General features: G+C 42.2%; 1 protein-coding gene across 4 annotated transcripts in view; it reads right to left on the bottom strand.

The window, feature by feature from the left end:
• The window catches only part of slc12a5a (solute carrier family 12 member 5a), a 147,521-nt gene that overhangs the window by 77,990 nt on the left and 48,140 nt on the right, over positions 1-21,391 (bottom strand). The window contains exon 1 of one of the 4 annotated variants that reach the window (XM_079578329.1): positions 20,284-20,735. The exons of 2 other annotated variants lie outside the window; for them this stretch is intronic. In XM_079578329.1, coding sequence (XP_079434455.1) covers positions 20,284-20,338 — 55 coding nt within the window. In that variant the 5' untranslated portion in view covers positions 20,339-20,735. Of the gene's footprint in view, positions 1-20,283; positions 20,736-21,391 lie in introns of those variants that run through there. One more of the 4 variants, XM_079578330.1, reaches the window with a different exon arrangement.

Here is a 21,391-nt window from a genome sequence, read left to right as displayed (position 1 = left end):
AGATTTAAATGAACCTTTCAGGAGAGAAAACATTAGTGTAAAAGAGCACAAATCTTTCAATCAATTCAACGTGGTGTTAGTTTCTTATTTAATCCTGCTTAAAGTCTGCTTAGTCTTTTTCAGTCTTTAGCTCTTTTATTATCTCACTTTCCACTATCAGGCACAATGCTGACTGAGGAGGTTCATGAAGCCGTGATAATAGTGCCCTACTGGCCCTTATTAGCCACTAAGGGACACTGATTCTTATTGGAGTCTAGTGCTGATCACTCCGATTGAGGAAAAGGGGAAAGTAGATATCAACTCAATTTCAAATAAAAAATACTTTCCAGGTAAAGAACCTGCTTTGTCCTTCAGTCAGGTCCTCATTCACTATAGAATTATTAGAGGCAATCCCTTTCCTCAAATGCCTCTCAAACACGAGCGTCATCATGGAAGCGCTTTACCGTGTTCGCTAAGCCCACACGAGCTGGCGTTACATAAGTCTACCTCTGCCATTTTGGATCAACAGAATGATTTATGATATTTTAGTCACACCTATTCCCCCTCCGTCAAGCGCCCACCTCTTTGGCTGTCCTTCTGCCTAGTCGCGCTCCTCCCCCCGCAGTTATTGGATGTGGAGGGAGGGGGGGGGGGGGGGCGGTGGGGGCAGTAGGAGGACGTCCACTGCATAACAAGCAGATTAGGTCCCGCTCTGATCTAAGCGAATCTATTAGAGGGCGTTGACTCTGGCATTAAGAGGCTATTGACACGGCCACGGGTATTAATACTATAACAAGAATGTTAAACACTCATGGGGGGGGGGGGGTTCCCGGGATGCTATGTTGTTGTTTTTCTTCTTTCTTTTTGTTGCATTCACTCATTTCAAAGCGCTCCGAGGAAAGGTCCAGTGCAGGATAGGGTCATGCGTGCTCTTAGGGATTCCACGTGGGGGTAAGGAGAGTTGATCTATTGTCTCAAATGGAGCACAGGTAGGAGGCTATTCTCGAAGCCGTTAGAGAAATGTCTTTGGTCTTATCGTGCCGCACAGCTGTCGTAAGTGACGGGAAGGTCAGCGTTGGTAGTGATGTGTGTCTGCGCAGCTCCACTGTATATGAGAGCCAGCGCTGTGTCGATTCATCTTAACACCATTCTCCCTCGCGCAGTCTCGAGTGCCCTTGACATCACCAAAAGCGGTCAGAACAAAGAGTAAGGCGAGTTTTATCTCACCACTGGAGACATTGTAGAGGGGGGGGGGTTTCGGATACATACCTTTGTTTAGTGTCTTGCTTTTCCATATCACGGTGATTTGTTTAATACAGGATAGATTTTCACACGCACAATCCTCATGTTATTGCAACAAATGTGTCACGTGTCCTGGGATTTTTCTAACAGACAAGTCCCAAACATGGACGAACTGGTTGGGTCTTAAAGGGATATTTCAGGATAGGGCCTTTTTAATTTGTAATTCTTAATTCATGCAGTCCTTATATTTGAAGAGTTTAGTGGTGCTAGGCTAGTGCTAGGCTAGCGCATGTCTATGGTAACTAGTAGCCTGCATTAAAAACCTCTTCAAAATCCTTGGGTAGTCCTCCAAACGTTGCCATATCTGATTTGTAGAAAGCTTCTTTGTGAATTCCATGTGTAGTAATGCCGGCCGCAGGTAAACAAACTACTGTAGATCCGGTAACCGAGCAGATCACTCCGCCGCTGCGTAGCTTACAACCAGGAAGCTGATGCTGCTAAGTTCTTTTAAATGCAAAATGGTTATACTTTAAAAATTATTCAGTCAACACAGACATTTCTATCGGTAGTCTGGTGTTAAAAATGGTTTGCCTCAGGTGCACTGTGCTCGGGTCAGACTGTTTTTAATGCAGGCTACTAGTTACCATAGACATGTGCTAGCCAAGCACCACAAAATTCTTCAAATATAGAGACTGCATGAATTAAAAACAAAAAAATCTCCAAAAATCAACAACACTCCGGTTAACTAGGAAATGTGGCCCTATGTCAAAAATCCTAAAAAAAAAACCTTTAAAGGGGATAATTTCATAATATCAAGTTTCATAATATAAAAAAAATCAGATTACTCAGAATGTGTCTGTACTTTGCGTGTCTTGGTTTCAGAGCACATATAACAAGAAGCCACTGTCGCCTCTCAGCCTGTCCACTGCGGGCCATTTGTGGTCACAGGGGGCACTAGGCCATCTGTCTGTGCCTGCCACTTCACTTGAAAGTCAAACTTTCAACTCTCCCTTTGTTGACACACACAAACACACAGCTTATGCCCACAGTTCCATTAAGCCATTTAACGGTAGAAACCCGCTGCAGTCCGTGCCCATGTGAGCCTGGTATAATAGCATTCAGCCTTTATTAAAACACAATGATAATGTTAATCCTCACTTGTTTGCAGAATTAAATGGTAGTAAACTATGCTGCGTGCAGGAAGATTTATCTGAGAAAAGCTAAGCCGCTCACATAAACTATTAATTACATATCACTTCATTTGGCTTGGTGATTACTGTCATTTCATTCAGAGTAAAAAATATGCAATTTAGAGGTCCAGAGTTACCAGCAACTGAAAGCATTTGGCTTTCAACGTTTGAAAAAGGGGGTTTTATGTTTTTTGCAGGTATTTGGTCACTGTATTTGGTCACTGTTCAACACTATCCTTGTGTCTGACAGTCCAACTAGTCCTCATTGAGCTCATCGAACCTTGAATCTATACAATGAACATGTTATTGGTAACAGAATACCTGCCTTAAAACCTACTTGGAACAGTGCTCCTCAAGCTCGCTCATCTAGTGTCATCCGGAAGATTTTGCTCTCTGGGAGCCACTAGACTTCAGTCTATAAGGATGTGAGGTTGTTACTCTGCCTCAATGTATCCACACAAGGGTGGCATCCAAATTTTGTTTGTAAGTTCACAAAAAATAACAACAATAAAATAAAAAGGAACAAATAATACAAATTGCATAATGAAAGCTAAAATTACAGATGACATACTCCAGTGCAGGACACTGACTTTTATCTTATCTAGTAGCAACCTTAAGCATGAGAGACATTGTATGTGTGTTTTATACGTGTGTATAGGCAAATGCGGGTGTGAGTTATAAATAATTTATTATGTATGTGTAAAACCAAAGTATATAAGATAGCCTCCACATTTCTTTTTTTATGCTTTATCATTCCCTTCCCCATTTTTTTTTTTTTTAACTTTATTTCATTCATAATCCTTGTTAATCTTAATTTATACAGATGTGTTTGTTTATTCTATGTATGATCTTTTTTTTTTATATGAGCTCAAATAAAATTACAAATCATACACACACAAAAAAGACCTCCCTTAGTTGTTCTTCATGGTTCAACAAGTCCTCCTCTTATTCTCCTCCCCTTGCTCCCCTTCACACCAAACCTCTGTTCGGACTAGTCTCAGAACGAGCTGCTGCAGAAGTGAAGCAGATGTTTTTACCTGGTATGCTTTGCACGAGAACAGAAGGTATACGAAAGTACTTCCTGGTAGGTACGTAGGGGCGGGGTGTGGGGTAAAGCTGCCATTTACTGCACTAAGATAAGTTGATTCAATTCAACCAATCCAGCTTAAATTATTATTGCACCTTTGAACTGAAACAATGGTCACAATGGTGATAATAAAGTGACAACAGATAACAAGCGCTTTAAATGCATTGGTAAAGAGGCTGAAATAGAGCAGATGACTCACTGCTGTAAGCTTTTGACGCAATCTGAGCTGGCATGGGAATTCACTCTAATCTGGAGTCTAATATGCGATCTGCAGCTTATTTACAAGTCTCACTAAATTGGTCAACCCAGCAGCCAGAAAAGACAAAAAAAAGTCGAACAATTATCGCTAGAAAGGCTTGCGCGCCATTAGACTGACTATAAATGCATCCTCAGATGTGCGTTCCCGCTGACTGAAAATGCGGGGCAGGGGGAAGTGTTTGTTGTTTTAATAGAATCCGCATAATGACACGGCTTGACATCATTCTTTTATCACTTTGCGTGTACAACGTGTTCGTCTTCGCTTCTCAATGCCGCATCCTTCCAGCCCTGGGGAAAAAAAAAAAAAAAAAAAAAAATCTTTTATTTAATCACAATCTATAAATCGTTTCTTTCCGTGACACATCTGCCTTCCTCGCTGCTCCTCTCATTCCGACGCTTTATCGTGTCTCTTAAAGGCGCATCTTATTTCTGATTTCAGCGCCTCCCCTGCTCCGCTTCTCCATGGCGGTGCGACTGCAGTGTGACCTACTTAGCGGTGCGGCTTGCTGCTAACTGGCACAGCTGAAGGTTGGCAGAGTGGCGTGGTAACCAAATAGGCCGACTTTGGAGCGGGCGCCAAAACATTCTTAACCCTGGCACCGAAAGAAAGCGATTATATGCGATCACGCAAAAAAAAAAAAAAAACTCAGAATAGCGCTGCCTCCATTTTGTACGACGAAAGCGAGCGTTTTCAATTACCAGGAGTACATTGTATGAAACGCCTAAAGGTGGATTGTCTTCATTTCTTCTTCCTCAAGTCACATCCTGTTCCTTTTGTGAATCCAACACTCATTTGCAGGCTCTCGGTTGTAAGTCACAGCATTAAGGAGAATGACCTTGTTTCATTTGGACACGCTTATTGATGCCCCGGCCTGAAAATGACAATGTGCTAAGTCCATTTGCACAACCATCTGTAGGCAGTCGTTGTCATGTCTGCCTCATCACTCCGTGGCAATTACTGCAAGCCCTAACATTCCACAATCCTTCACTGAATCAGTTCAAATACAATAAAACACTGCACTACAATTACTTTCTGTTGGCTTTTATTCTGCCATTTCTTTATACAAGCATGTATTTTACCTCCCTTGTCTCGAGAGAGTGCTCAGATTGGCTGTTTACCGGACACGTGCTGGGTTGCAATAAAAATAACAAGTATTTGGTGGAAATAGGCAAGAGCACAATTTGTGCAAATAGAAACTATTCCAAGAGCATTGTTCTCTCAGCTCATTTGCGCTGTTTTACTGATTTCGGATTGGATAAAGGGAAAACAAACATAAAAGCGTGAATAAATAAATGCTGAATTAAAAGTAAACTAACAATGAAATGCTTTATCTCTTTTTACTTTGTGTTTTCGTTATTTTTGAAAAGCATTTGGGTAAAAAAAAGACAAAAAAACTGGCACAGACTGGGAATGATATATTTTGCATTGTGGCAGTCCCCAACCTGGTAAAGAGCCAATACTGAAATCGCTGCAGACCACACGCAGCCTTCAAAGGCAAGAGAAGAGTATAAGAGAACTTTGTTTCACCTCAACAGGCCTAATTACATGTTACGACAGTCGGGACCTCATTTCTCTGTTGGTGCTTGTGGAGGAATTGACAATAAAACACCTTGAACTAAAACATAATGACTCACATTTTACCATGACAGCTCTAAGAAGCTATTCATGTGATTTAAATGGATTTAATTTTCCATCGTCAGTCAAGTTCAGTCAGACTTACTAATGACAGTGCCTGCGTTTCCAGCATCAAGATCCCTGCAGTGGATTTCTTCATACTCTGAAAACACCAAATCATTTCAAACCTGAAGTATGTGACCACTCAGTGACCTGGCACTGTTGCTTCAGCACCACTATTCCCCTCCAACGTCATACGGTGCTAAACAGTGCCATGTCGAACCCCCCCATTCCAAGATTATTTTTGGCCTACAGCCGAACAGAAGAGGGCTATGGGTTTTCTTATTTGTGCTCTACTTAAGGCCTCAGAGGAGAGGCCAGGTGTGGTGCTAATGACACAGGAGATGCTGTGGAGTGCACTCTTCTCCTGCTCTGCTGCAATCACTCAGAGTCAGGAGCCCACTGGCTTCATGGGTCAGGTGTACGTCTGCTTAGGCCCATACAAAATATGATGTTAATATCAAGTGTTAAAACAAATCCTGATTGAAATACAGCCATAATTGTTTTAACTAACTTGGTGTTTTGTGCCAAAAAATGCTTTGGGGCGTTCTTCCCTCACTCTAAGGAGGAACTAGTTGTTTTCTTTACAGGTATTGTCTTTAACACAGCACTATGAAGTAGACAAATTATGTATTAACCCACTGCCCCTGTTTAGAGAGGATTCCTTTAAAGCAGTACTAAGTAACGTCTTAACTGACAATGAGTAATCAGTAAAAAACTGTAACATGCTATGACACCTGCAGTGGCGCTTATGGTCTCTAGGGGCAAGGGCTACTTAGTTCTGCTTCAACATAGATGGCTTGCTACATGTCCATCTCCAACCAGGACATCCCTGCCTTTGTCATATTTTAAATCAAAACTTTCTTTGTGAGAGGGAGAAAGGGATGGTCCCGTGGTGTCAGAGGACAACAATGGCTTTGTAAACTGAAACTAAAATAAACACTGGAAAGTCAAGCCGCGCAGTTGTGTTTGCGGGTATTGAGTGTTTAAAAAAAAAGAAAAAAAAATGTTTGGGCTATTCTTGGTGAAGTCACAAAAATAACATTTTAATTGGATTTGACTTCTAAGAATGGGCATGATGATGTCCTGGGAATAATTTCCACAAAAGCTTGTTCTGTCATTCATCTTCATTCATTCTTTTCAGAGGTTACTACGTCAAAATAAAATGGCTAATGAAAGATTGATTATAGCAAATGCCAATAAAGGAAAAATAACAGCGCAAGCTTGGACCATCCTTGGAAAAACTATGTTGCGTTTTACTTAAAAATATTAATCATTCAACGTATTAAACCAAAACTGGCACAGGCTGTTGCAGTTCTTTATGTGACAAAGCCCGGTCCCCTGTGATAAAGTGCATGCGTTTCCCTGCCTCTTCCACTGTTTGCTTTCTGGCAGCATTATGTGACCTACTCCAGATGTTGCGCTAATGAGCTGGGACACTGGTGCCACCTCGTCATACCATGTACATTCATTTAACAGCAACAAAGCTCCAGTGCACCAAGTTTTGTTCTCTTATGTGTCATTTGTACAGCCTCACTCTCTCACTCAGGCTGCACTGTTATTCAAATAGTCAGTGCCTTTAGAATGAACAGAAAAGTCAGGTCATTACTGACATGTTATAAAAAAACAACTACAGCCTCCACAATGCTTCAGAAATAGACATGTGTGTGACATTATTGCATGAATGCACTGCATGCCTTGCATACATGCATTTCATTGCACATATCTGCCTTCTGTTCAGTATACAGCAGTTAAATAAAGTGCATTATCACCATGAGTAACCGCACAAATCAGAGGGGACGCACTGCTATATAGAGCGCATGCCTGGAGATGTACATGAACGATACGCATTGCTCACACTGTTTGGGTATTCCCTATATTTATGAATAACTATGGGCAGATAGAAGAGAATAGAAAATTTGTTTGTATGTGACAGTGAAGTTTTCATGGTTCGCTGCCTCCTATGGGCTTTACTGGCTTCATGCCTGGTTTCCTCACGCACGCCTCACTGTCACTTTCCATCTACATAGTCATTATGCAGGAGACCGTACACTGCCCGTCCTCTACATTTGATTACAACAGACCAATTAGTAAGATACTCATCGAGAAAAAAAAAGGTTCAGTTGATGAAACCCATGGCACAGATACAGTGTTTCAAAGTAGTGTGCACATGCAATCGTCTTTGGCTTGCCTCCCAATAAATAAATGAATGTACACTGACTTTAATGAAGATGGGATGAGCCCTGTCAGACACCTCCGTAATGTGATGATATGCTGGGCTGAGAGATTCTGGACTCCATGATTAGGCCCCTGAGATGGCTATGGTAAGGGAGTTTGCCTGATCACCCGTAATGAGGAATGAAGGGGATTTTTGGCCCTTATCTTACTATAAAAACTTAGCAGCTGGTAGCCCTGATGGAGAGCCAATACAGTGTTACGGTCACAGGGAGAAGCAGACTTTATTAATTGCTTTAGGTCAAGCATATTCAAAGAGTCCACAGGCAGTTGTCCTCTGCGGGTGACAAAGGGATCTGCAGTGGCGAGCCATTTCAGGACAAAGGAAGGTTGGCGAGGAGAAGCAAGAGTGAGAATTGATCAAAAACGGCAGGTGAAAAGGAATGCGAAGTCATGTTGCTATAGCAACTAGCCACGTAGCCGTAGATCAGGGCGAGACTTGAATGCTGTATTTTCTCTTTCTCTCTCATTCCACAGACGTGCACAGCCCCTGACCATGTGAGCAGCTTCCTTATGCTTTGGCCAAACATCATGTCAACTATACTGTCCATCTGACTGTGTCATCCTGCATTTACTCACTGGGCTGGAGCACTTTAATTCTACCACACTGATCTTTCCTGTGGCCAAACCCACTGTGTGTAATCCATCTGAGGATGGATCGCACGCTAACCTTCTCATTGGTATGCATGAGGCAGGGCTGCAGCCTATATGTAATTTCTACAGGCAGCAGCTTGCATTGTTGGATGTCGGAACCAAGAAGACTGGTAACATAGGCTGTAGATTTCACACAAATGTGCTTCCTAAAACAATATGTACTCAACAATATCAATTTAAATAAAACAATAACCACATGCTAGTCAATCTCCTGTTGCAGACACAAAAGACTTTCAGTGCACCTGTTTCAGACAGTTTTTTTTATTTTATTTATTTTGTGTACATGAGTGTGTGAAGAAAACAGAACTACTACTACCGCAAATGAGAAGGTTAAGTTATAGTTCAGACAAATTTCAGCATCTCTTGTTTGATGTAATCTGTGTCCATATTCATGAGCAGCAGCAGAGGCTTTTTAATGAAGGACGCCACACTTAACTGACCGTCACCTCAGCATGATGAGATAATGTATATATCCCACTGCTTTAAAAACCCAAATATGAATGTGATGGCCTCATTCCGTCAGATGTGCTTTGGCCACCCATGTACCATTAGGCTTGCCAGGCCTTCAGGCCCAAAACATACCAAACACACATTTTCATTCCCTGGTGCCTCCTCCTCCAAAACACAGGATGACAGCGGCCATAGAGGCAAAACAGAAAGCCTTTGGCGCGCTCCTTTAACTATGCTCCTATCTATCTGTCTGTCTGTCTGTCTGAGAACTGCTCTTGCGTTGTCACATCAAGTATGTTCAACCACCAATAGGAAAAGACTATTACATCAAATGCTCACTTAATGAAGCCCTCCTGGCAGCCATCTTGTTCTGAAACATCTGCTAAGGAATCCTTCAGCGTGTCTTTGGAGCGTAGATTGAAAACCTCTCCACATACGCTCATTTTACTGTGACTGTAGTGCTGTATACTGTATCTCCATATCAAAGACTTCCATACTGTCCTACTTCTCTGAGTTAAATAAGGCCTCCACAGTACCCTAAAGAACGGGCATGTATACAGTGTGTATGACATAGAATACGTTATATCTCTTTAAGATTTAGGAAGAAATGACTTGTGGAGGAATTGCATGTAACTGGAGCACAAACTGATCTCGCTTGGATGAGCCGTCTGTTTTGTTAACACAGTGCAATCATTAGCTACTTCCAAAAGAGGGATTTCTTTGTGTTCACTGAGCAGCACAAAAGTCTGGAGGCTAGAGACAGCTGTGAAAGAAACTGACTGAGCCAATGTCCTGAGCCGTTCTTCCCTCCAAAAGCAATGTCCCGATGACCAGTGTGGGCAAAGGCGGCACTGGGATAGGACGGGATTAGGAGGTGTTGGGTTTAATAATCTAGGCACGCTGGTGGAAGATGACAGGTCGGGAAAGGGAGAAGACCATTGATAGCAAATGAGGAAGGATCAGCAGTTGTAAGTAGAGGTCCGGGGATTATGTGATGGAGGTCAGCCCGAGCTGTGCAGTATATGTGCACAAATCTTTCTTACAGACAGAGTTGGCAGAGCGCAAATGGAATCAGGTCTCGGGGCAAAAACTTGACAGTTCTTTTAAAAAACCCGTTACATTTCATATAGAATACAGCGTATGAAGAGAGGAGACCGTCAGCTGATAAATGATGAATTGCAGGACTATTTTAGGACGTCAGGCTTTTATGTCCCTTGGCAAAAGGCTTAAAACACGTTATTGAATAATGAAGACTGCGCGAACAGAAAAAACACATTTAATAGTTCAAATGGCAGCAAAGGCACTAGACCTTTAGGGACCGTAGATTCTGTATATATACGTAGATGCACTTGAACGAATTAAAATATGATGGAGAAGTGAAGTTGGAAGAGCTCGCAAAGACCCATACATTCATGAATATATCAAAGATTCGCCTCCCACTGAAATGAGTTTTAAATTATAGCTCAGAGCCATGTTGAGCTAGCTTCCAGTACAGAGCCAGAAATTAATTAATAAGATTGTATTTAGGTTTGAATTTGTATCATGTTTAAGTCCACAAATTGAAAAATCCCATGCATCTGTACACTGTATATGAAAAACGTTTTGAAATCATCAAACAGTACGGAGGGCCACATTAAACCCTCACACACACAGCAATCCCAGGGCTCTCCAGTTAAGTTGCTCCATTTCCTGTGTGACAATAGCTGAATGGGCTCCTATTGAGGGCTGAGATGGGGCGCGGGGCGAGTGGCAACGGAGGGGCCAATTGACAGCCGCTTTATTTCCATTTGCCGGGGCAGCCTGATAGACTCCGCGGAATGGGAAAAACGCTCCTCATATCAGCCGTAGACATTTGCCTGAGTGAGACTTATGCAGAACATGTCAACTAAGCTGTTGTCAAAGAGAGCGACGGGCAGACACTGAGGGAGGGGGGACAGAAGTGTGACGACGGCACGGCAGGCTAAGTGGTCAGCGTAGCCAAAGGCGATGCTACACTCAGGGGAATGGTTCATGCAATTCATACCAAGTGACATTAATATTTGATGGCGAAATTACACCTCGAAGATCTATACGTTCAGTGAGTGTCCCTCCGTGAATGTTGTACGGTGGAGATTAAGTGAAAACATAAAGATGAAATGATCTAAAAGGATAAAAAACATCTGAAATAGGAAAAAAAGTATATAAACATGAATGGGATGGGTTGGCTGTTTGGGTAGTTCTGCATGATGAATATGATGGCACACAGATCAGATTCAACAATTAGGGCTGCACACAAAATATCGTATCGCGATATTAGGTCGGATCACAATATATCGCAACATAAAGTCTTCATCTGACTTAGAAATGTGTTAAAGTTCAGTTTTAGTTCAACAATTCCTAATGAAGTTCAATTTTACCCTCGTTTTGAGTCTGGTTTTGACACAATTTGCTAAAAAAAAACGAGTTACTTACGATTTGTAATTAATTCGAATAGAACATATCACAATATTGTCGTTATGACAATACTGCACAGCCGTATTGCATATTGCAAGTTATTTCAATATCGTTCAGCCCGAACAACTATATCAACAAGTGCAAGTGTAACATTGTGACCTCTCACAGCTTAGAGTTCATTTCACAAGTTCAAGTTCATTTGCATCACGCGCAATATCAATTACAAGTTGATTTTGAATGTTGATGTTCTTACCTGAGCTTAGACGACTTCATGCGTACCTGTCTGGTCAGTCACGCAAAAAGACCAAAGACGTTATTAGCATTTAGCCTCTCCTGCTATGGGGCCAAACGTGGGTGAAGTTAGAAGTGAGCAAGCTCTTCCACGTTTTCCCTATTTAAATATGGTTACGTGAGTAGCTACACGATCCAAGTATAGTTACACAATATTAAACAACAACGGATAAAAAGGGGTACTACATTGTAAGGCGTAATAACACCTTAGGAGCACTCGGACATCCGCACAGTAATATCTTTACTTTACTGCACGGACGAAGTGTGTGACGGAGCACAACTCATCAAGCTCAGGTAAGAACATATCACAATATGGAAAAACAATGGCCAATTCCTTTAAGTGTTAAAATGTTGGTTTCACTGTCGGCAGCTAAAACACACACAGAGCGGCGCATTTGATTTGAGGCTTGTGTTTGGGCTGTTCCTGGACAACGTTATGCAAAAAAAAACAAGACTAAAACTTGCAACTTAAAGTATGATGCATTTCATCAGATTTTAACACTGCGGTGCATCGTGAGATTATGCATCATTACATACCTATCATCATTATTATATAACACAATACTATTGTATATACGCTATGTCATATGGTTTTATTGAAAGATGCGAGGATGTCTGCATGCTTAGTCACTCACAGAAGCTGTTAGTTAATACAATATCATCATCTGACATTTCAAAATCTTCAATGTCTAATCTGCAACAAAAACAGTTTCTCTCAAAAATGCCCGGACACAAAAGCTGATTGTCTAACACTTTCATTCACAGACATCAAACAGCTAAACAACTGAACTCCAGGAGGCACATGCTTTTTACCAAATTACAAAACTGCAATTTGTACTGACGTAGAATTGGAAAACAAGCAGTTTTCTTAAAATGAATGACCATTTTCCCGAACAACCCCACTGATAGCCCTGCCATTGAAAATGTTCAAATTATAGCGTTGGTCATTGTGTAGTCATAATGGACCCCTCTTCACTTAAGTGCTTGTCCGTCACAACACCATATACATAGAAGGGAAGAGGACAAAAGAGCATGCCATTAGCTAATACACTAAATAATTTGCTCCTTAAAATCGATTTATAGTCCAATTAAGGGAATAAGAAAGCAAAACACCTTAAAATCCTTGTAATTCATTCTAAAAAAGTATTCTAACAGTATAATCCTTGTAAGCTTTGACAAAATCAAAATTATCATTGAACTAGAGCCGCATTGCATCTTGTACACTGATTTAGGCCTAACTGACTGAGGACAGAGGACAAAAAGCATGCCTTTAGCTAATATAGGTGTTATTGTTTCATACTATTTCATGATTTATAGATCTATAAAAAATTACGAGTTGAATTTACACTGAAGGAAAATATGGCTTTAAGTATTTGATCATTTTATTGCCTTCCTAGCCGTTTTTAAACTTGGGTCAAACCTTCTATTTAAGAAAACGCAATGAAGCTTGGGACTTTAATGGATGGGAACTAACAGGAGAAGACTACGAAAGCGGAAATTTCCATCACCATTTCTGCTCGTCTTACAGCTGAAGCAAGATTTCTAATGAACTCATTGAGCTTCATGATTATCAGTCCCTCATATTACAGAATATACAATGTCAGTCAAACACTTAAACACTTAACATCCAAAACACTACGATAAGAACGGAACATCCCCATCGACGCAAACTGTGTGTAAAAACAAACATCATACACTGTTTAATTATGCACAGCGGCGCAACCATAATCTTTTTTAATAGACGACATGTTTGTGCCTGAAATCTCATTACATCTCTTGCATCGATTTATCTCTAAGTGACTCTGAAAGCGCAGTGCATTGTTTACAGTAACATAATGCTGGGTTGTGCTGGCAGACTTGAGTCTTTTATCGATTCCTACACACAATGTGCCTGATCCCTGTGGGTTTACAAGTCAAAGGAACTCGCAGTGGTTACAATTCATTTAAAGTCACATCTATCCAAACAAATCCCTAATGTAAGTTTTGAATGAAAAAAAAAAAAAGGATTGTTAACACTAGTGCGAGTTCCTTTGAAAAGACTGAGATATGCAGAGGTTATGTAGCAGTCAGTGTGTGCATCCCCGCAAAATTTGGCACATTTTATGTCTGGATGAATGCGCGCGAATACCCCTGGAAGAATGGCTTAAGGAACAAAACAACACCAGCCACTCTAAATAATGAGGTGTGATTCAGAAAACATGTTACTACACGGCTTTAGTGAATTTTGTTTTTACATAGAGTCTCCTTGTGCCCTCTACTTCCCACCAATAAAGTTTCAGTCAAGTTCACTTATGCAACCCCCTCCCAGCTTTGTTTGCTTGTTTATTTACTATCATATTCTTTGCTCATTGTATTGGAAAAAAACAATGCTGGGCCTCTCCTTATACCTCTGTTTTGTAAGCAACTTGTGTACTTTAATAAATCCTTTTCACAGTCCCTCTGGGGGTAATACAAGTGTTGATGGAATGATTGGAGGGTCTCTCATCTCCCCCTGGTGTCTCTGGCCAGAAAACCACACTTGCAGCTTTCCCTGTTCCGACCCGGTTGCACAATACACACTCTCACGGACAATTCATGAATAAAAACCATAACATGCTGCGACACCAGCAGTGGCGCTTATGGCCTCTAGGGGTATGAGGTGCTTAGTACTGCTTTAATGTATAATGGGTTTCCTCCTTTTGTGATGAGCTGATCTCAACTTCTTCAAGTGTAGCCAATATAAACCGGTTTCATTCTTTCACACTGTACGCTACAAGAAACACAGGCCGTTGAAAGCCAGCGTTATGGTTAACACGCAGCACCCAAGGCCAACATAATGGTGGTAATGGTGTGTGAAACAACTTCTTTTAAGATGAAAGAGGAAATCCTTTCTTTATCCATTGTCTCGTGGTTACCTGGGCAATTACCAACAAACACCGGAGCTCAGCAGATTGTTGTTTTCCTATGGACCGCGCTCAAAGGGGCATGTTCTGAAACGGAAAATCATGACTTCTTTTTTTTGCTTTATGAAATGCAAATGATCCACACACTAGGGGAATTCTTTGTGCCAGATTGTGACATTTTGCGGAGAACCAGTTACTGCATAACGTGGAAAAGCATAACGTGCACCATTATATCTGTCGTGTTTAACCTAGGAGTGAAGGGAGTTCATATTTATTATAACATTTCCAACTGCCCAGACTGTAACCATGGCAATGGGCAATATCTGCTTGGTTATTTTTGTCTTCGGAGCCAAAGAAAAACAGCTTGATAAAAGGGGATGAAGCCAGGCTCTGACATAGGCTAAAACGCACGCGTGAATCCCCAAAGGGCTTAGAATTACAAATGTTTTGACGAGGAAAAATGCATTTGCAGTAACTAGGCAAAAGTTCTGCAGGTTTGCCTCCCGCATCCACCTCCAGCTAAATCAACACAAGTATAGGTATATGAGTGAGAGCAAATCAATACGTGGCTTTTCATTACAGGCCTATCTCCTGGCACAAGGCAGTTCACAGTAATGTCAGATAGGCTGGAAATTGAGAAACTCATCATGGGCTGCAGTATCTTAAGTGAAGGACCAGAGGGGAAACCGGGTCTGGGGAATCTCACCCCCCCAAATTTGAGTGATGCTGCTGGTGGAAGGTCCATCTGAAAGAAATGAATGAAAAGTCGAGGATGCGATATACAAAGATGTCCAATTGTTTAACTATTCTTGGATTCAGTGGATGAAAATAACCAAGTAGGTAAGGCAGATTGCCATGGTTACAGAGTGTGCCGTGAGAAACACTTTATTATACTGTATATCTGCTTTCAAAATGTGAACCCTTTACATCGGTGTTGAGTATAATGCTCTCGACCCAATTACAGGTATTATTAGGTCACGTTTCAGTGATACTTATGCAGGAACACATTGCTGTATGTTTAGAGATATTCTACAAAGTTCAATTACTCATCCAAGGTTCAGTGGCAGCCTGCATTCCCAGTAGCTGAGATTACACATGGGCTGCACGATTCCTGGCATTTGAATTGAAATTGCTATTTGAATGGTCGCTTTTATTAAGTGCAAAGGTCTCAGAAAGATCTATCTTTGCTTGTTGTTGCTATGCAGATCAGTGGAGGGGACATCGTGACTAAAGCCAAGGAAACGCAAACATTTAAGATGCTTGGCTGTCGATAACTGGTTCTACTATGTGCGTGCACGTCTGTTTATGGGGCACACTTTTGTCTGGGCACATTTTCTGCGCAGTATGAGTCAACAGAGCTCTTCAGCGCTGATTATACTCTCCAGCTCTAATTGACAAACCCATGAACGAATACCCATCTATTAAACATGGACACCCACTAGTGATGTTAAGCTAAGTGTAATTAGAAAGAAAATCTTTTCATCTGCGTGGCTCGACCCCAGAATCAGAAAGCCATTGTATCCCGGTCCTGTTAATATACCGTGACAAAATCAAATTAAAGTATGCATAATTATCGTAGTCAAGGGACATGGGATAGTTCTGTGTAACTGTCGCAGCATGGTTTCATGAACAACACACATGCAAGGAGACAACTTCAGGCCCTGTCTAGATTAACTTTGGTGCATCCAACATTCAGGTAATACAACTTGTAAGAAGTGTCTTACTTCCACTGACGTCCAAATGTGTTCTTGTGTGGTCAGCAGAGTACTTTTGATGAAAATATGCTGGATCTTTGTGATGCAGGCAGTCACTTTTCTTTGAAGGTATAACAAGTGTATAAGCCAACCATCTCATAGTTATGGTGCATTTGCAAAGCCCTGTGCTCGATGCACAGTAGATGAGTTGCAAAGTGGGTAGGCAGAGAGTAATGATGTTGAGCATGCACAACAACTGCCTCCCCGGGAGAGGCCCTCAAGAGCATTTTGCAGTATTATGCAGTCAGCCATAACTAAAGCATCATTACAAGGCTGTTCACAGCTCTGGCCAATGCGAGCCGATGGCGTCAGAGTTAAGATTGAGCAATAATACAGTTATTTGATTTGGATTTTCCTTCCCAGTAGTGTTCGTTTGAAATCCCATTGTCACAACAGAATGTGCTATGTTAGAGCTTTGAGTCCTGCACAATCTGAAAAACTCTTGGATTGTGTTGAATACTTATAAATCTGAAATACTTTGGATTTGTCTGCAGTGACACACACTGTCTATCAATCGTTATGTTGCTTCCAATTACGCTGTTGTTAATTCCTTTGGTAATGTTAAGATCTATGGGATATGGTCAGCTGACCTGACAATGACTTTGTCCGAGCAGAACTCGCGAAATCTACTCAATTATGCACACATTACAAAAAGCACTCATTAAATCACAGCCAATAAAATGAAATTTTAGACAAAAGAACATCAGATATACACAAACATTTGTTATTGAATAAAATTGCTTGTTGGTTGTAAAACAATAACCAGCTATTGCAAAGCCTTACTAGAGACCCATTTTTAAAATGTCTTCATCCAAAACAGGATCAAGCTGCATCACTATTGCAGCATAGTGCAGAACATTAGACTGTCAACAGACACAACACATGCTCTGTGCTAAACAAATGTGGCATGCTTTTCCCCAAACAAAACCTTTTCATGAAAGCTTTTACCATCTGTGTGTGCTTTAAAACCTGCCACATGCTCTTATACTAACTCATATATAACATCCAGGGAAAAAAAAACCTCACAAGGTCTTAGCTTCTCCCACCTCCTCATTCTCTTAGCTGGCACTTCAAAGAGAAGATGTGCAGATAATTAACAATATGGTGCGAGGGCAACATGACAACTTATGCATATGCAAATGTGGCTGCGACTGCATCCCTTTAACTTGTACTTTCTATATTCTGCATACACAGTGTGAATGTAAATTGGCCAACGCGAGAGTGATACCAGCACAGTGACACAGCTCAAGCCTGGTGTGGGATGTAATGCTCGATGCTGCTCTTCTCCTGGCCTTAACCCAGCCATGTAATGAAGGCTATAAATCAGCACCTTGCTCAACGCTAGGCCGCCCCGAGCTCCCGGACATGCATACAAACCACTGGAGTCAGGCTGGAGGAGGAGGAAGAAGGGGGATGCCGTTTTCAGCACCGGGCAGAGTGGACAGCGACAGCCTCTGACAGTCCTGCTTGAACGAGGCGGATAGCCCTCCCTCTCCAGTGCTGCCTTGGACTGATGACTAAACAGAGTTATTCAGGTTGTTGCACCGCTAGCTAGCAGAGCTGTGATTCAGATGAAAGGAGGTTGTGTGTGTGTGCGAGTGTGTGCGTGTGTAGTATGAGGTCCGATTAGAATGACAAAAAGAGACAGGATGACACTCCAAGAGAGACGGCAGCCAAAAGCAACCCTCTAAGAAAGTTTGTGATGCCGTCAGTAATGCCACAGAAACAGATCAACGTGGAATTGTTTCAGAAATATGTACAGTATAAGAATAAAACTAGAACGCCTTCCATTTTTCCTGTTTTGTAAATGTTAAATGTCTCAACAAAGCTATGTCGGTTGTTTAAAGGGCAGAACATGGATGATTTTGAAAACGATAAAAACGATAAAAACTGCATTCACATCGACATAGGTCAGCAGTTCTGTAAGTTTTCACACCTTGTATCACCTCATGAAATATTTGTCTTTTCAAGTACCATCACAATAAGACCAATAACTTCACAAAGATATGATTAAGCTGAGTGTAAAACAGTAAAGGCCAAACCTTAATTACACAGCAATTCAAAAATAATATCTACCTTACATCTCAACACTCTAAAACTCTGAAAACCACCAGAAGAAGCTCAAGTACCACAACACTGCCATAGACTCCATTTTGATTTGTAGCTAATAGTTCGGTTTTGGTCTTAGTTTAAGAGTCAAGTCCTGTGTCATTACTGAGAATCTTTCATGCTCCAATGGGAATACTAAAACACTTTTTTCAATATACATCCTCAGTGACAGTCATACATATTACATAGCTGTCCCATATATCACTGGTTTGATTCTAAGTGACTTGAGTGAAAACGGTGATGTATAGAAAGAGGGCCACTTAATCCCTTTTCTGCTTCTCAGTGGGTCTCACTACAACTCAGCACATTACATGCTATATTTGAGCTATATTCCAGCAGAATGGATCAAACAGACCCATCCATGCAAATAGCACTTCTATATATAGCCAAAAAAACCATGTGCACTTTTTAAAATAGGGCACAGTACAAAGACCGCGGTTTGGACACACGTGGCATCGTGCTTCTGAATGCACCCAGCTATTGTCCATGGATAAATTTGCATCGAGAGGTACAAGTGCACACGGGCTTTCTAATCCTGCCATGTGCTCACTACTGTTTCCTGGCTTTATGTCATGCATGCCAACCTGTCCGGGACAGTTTCAAATCACACCACTTACAAATGGGTCAGGCCTTAACCCCGCTCTGCCAACCGCTTGCAACTGTCTACATCCGGCGCACCATTGTAATCCCCTCCACGGAAAAAAAAAAGAGAAAAAAAAAGTGGATTCACGCATTAAGTTAAATATTCATGTTCCCAGCTTTGCTCTATTTTTATCATTTATTAAGCCCCCCCATAGGTAGAAGAGGAGGCACAGTGACTGTTCTCGCATTCACATCCCGTTTCATGCTGGGGCCCGGGACCAACAGCAACTGGGGGATTTGAGCAAAAAGACACAAAAAAAACCAAAGTGGCTTCCTGATGACGTTAAGGCAGAGTCTTGACAGGCACATTAGAAAGTAAGAGCATATAGCTTTTTTCCCCACCTACGAAGCGCTTTTCGATCAAGGAACCACCGCACACCACTGAGGCAACAGTAGTGCGCACCTGATGAGAGACGGGATTCGAACTGACTCTAGCATCTGAGCCGCTGATGGTGAATCTCCTGGGCATCTTTGCAACATGAGAGAAATGGTTCCTGTTTTCCCCAACAAACAAATGATCTGAAATGGATACTAACTATATTACTATACATTGTTTTATACTGTTTTTATATTGTTTCTCTTTTGCAAAACTGGACTCCTACCAAATAACAAAACCTTGCTGTGCCAATTGATATGTAGATTAGTTGGGTTTCCAGTTCCTGCTATGACGTATTTAAACACCTTTCTCGTATGCTGCATTGAAAACTAAAGCGGCCGTTTCCGCCTCCCAGAAGTCTGTAGGGGCTGGCGACTCCACGGGCTCAGCACCGGGGATTGCGTGGAGGGCAGGTTTTGACAGCTGGGGGTGAAGGGATTAGCGTCGCTGGTGGAGCTGGTATCTGTAATTGTGAGTGGTTTTGCGTGTGTGTGTACATGAATGCCCACTCTTGTACAGTACGTGGTGGGAGTATTTACGGTGTCATGGGGCATAGAAGAGGCGCTAGATACACACAAGTGACACAAGTGATTGCAAAATGGAAGACGCAACGTTTTTTACGGCTTTTATGTGAACAGCTCGCAGTTGAGAGTCAGCCGGACCTTGTTCTCTTCTGTGTATCAGATGCAATGGATGAGAGGCTGGTGAACCCATTACTATTCCTGTCACAACAGCCTTGCAGTAAGAGCAGCAGCAGCAGCAGCAGCAGCAGCAGCGGAGGAAGCAGGCCGAGTCCCGTACACCGCTCTAACAGCCAAACCTACTCCACACATACGCACTGTGCCTCTCCACATCATAGACACTCTAATACCATGCGCGGAAAATACTCATTCCCCTTTTTTGGTGCGTCTGACTGAGCAGATTTATATGACCAACATGTCTTGCATAACCATGTGAATCTCCATATGTGCGTGTGTGTGTGTGTGTGTGCGTGTGTGTGCGTACGCCTGACATCTCATCACTTACCCTGGCTTTGCGCTCCCCCGTCCCCCTCCTCTGTGTCGGTCAGGTTGTTAAGCATCCTGACTCTCCTCTCCTCTTCCCCCTGCTGCCGCGGTGTGCTGCTCGTCTTCCTTCCTCCTCTTCTGCAGACGGAGCGATGTCACCGCGCGCCGAGCTCACTGGGTGTTTTTTTTTTTCTTTCTTTTTCGTTTTTTTCCGATGCACACACTGTGAGATCTGCCACTGAAATGGCAGGCAAGGCAAGGCTGGAGTGTAGGAGACCAGAACGCCAGCCTCCTCGATCCTCCCGGCGCCTCTTCGCTCTCCTCCGCTGCTGGTCGGGTGCGCGAAGCCGAGCGGGAGGAAAAAGAAGAGAGGAGAAGGGATTTTTTTTTTTTCCTGGTGTAGATCCTCCTCTTGACGTCTCTTCTTTCGCTGGCTTGTAAGCGTGACTCTCTCTCTCACTGTTGCTGCCTCGCTTCAGCAGGAGGAGGAGGAAAGAGGAGGAAGCTGCAGGACTTTGGGAGATGATGGAACGTCTCAAAAGCAGCACAGTTTAAATCATCAATGCCATTTTTTGTTTGGTTTATCTCACACATAGAAGACACGGTTGAGATGATGTTGACCAGTCATTTCAGCAGTCGACCTAATTGCATATTCAAACAGCAGGACACCTTTGTAAATTCAAATGCTTCCCCTGCATTGGGGACACGAAGCCCTTTCCTTACTTTAATGTCCATTTGCACGCAGCTCCTGAGATCAACAAGTTAATATCTATTTCATACGCACACCAGAGCTCGCATCTTCAAATAGCGTTTGGTCTTAGCAACCCCACCTCATGCGGATCTCTTTGCATTTTCTCATTAAATACATCTTTAAAGGAATATTCGCATTCATTTCAAGCTGTGTGAAGTTGTGCGCTCTACTGCATTGGTGCCTCACTGTCAATTAGATCTCGTGTTGATCCGTACAGATTCATTTCAATTTGGAACGTAGCGTGCCGTGTGCAAAACAGGGTCCGCTTGAATATGTGTGTGCCAGTGATCACTATTCTGCACCACGGATATGAAAGCAATTAATCTTGGTTTTAGTCACGATGATGCATAGAGTGGATTTCAACAAAGGGGCCGCT

The sequence above is a fragment of the Gobius niger genome, assembly GCF_951799975.1.
Source record: "Gobius niger genome assembly, chromosome: 20".
Lineage (NCBI taxonomy): Eukaryota > Metazoa > Chordata > Actinopteri > Gobiiformes > Gobiidae > Gobius > Gobius niger.
This window is presented reverse-complemented; position numbering and strand designations above follow the sequence as displayed.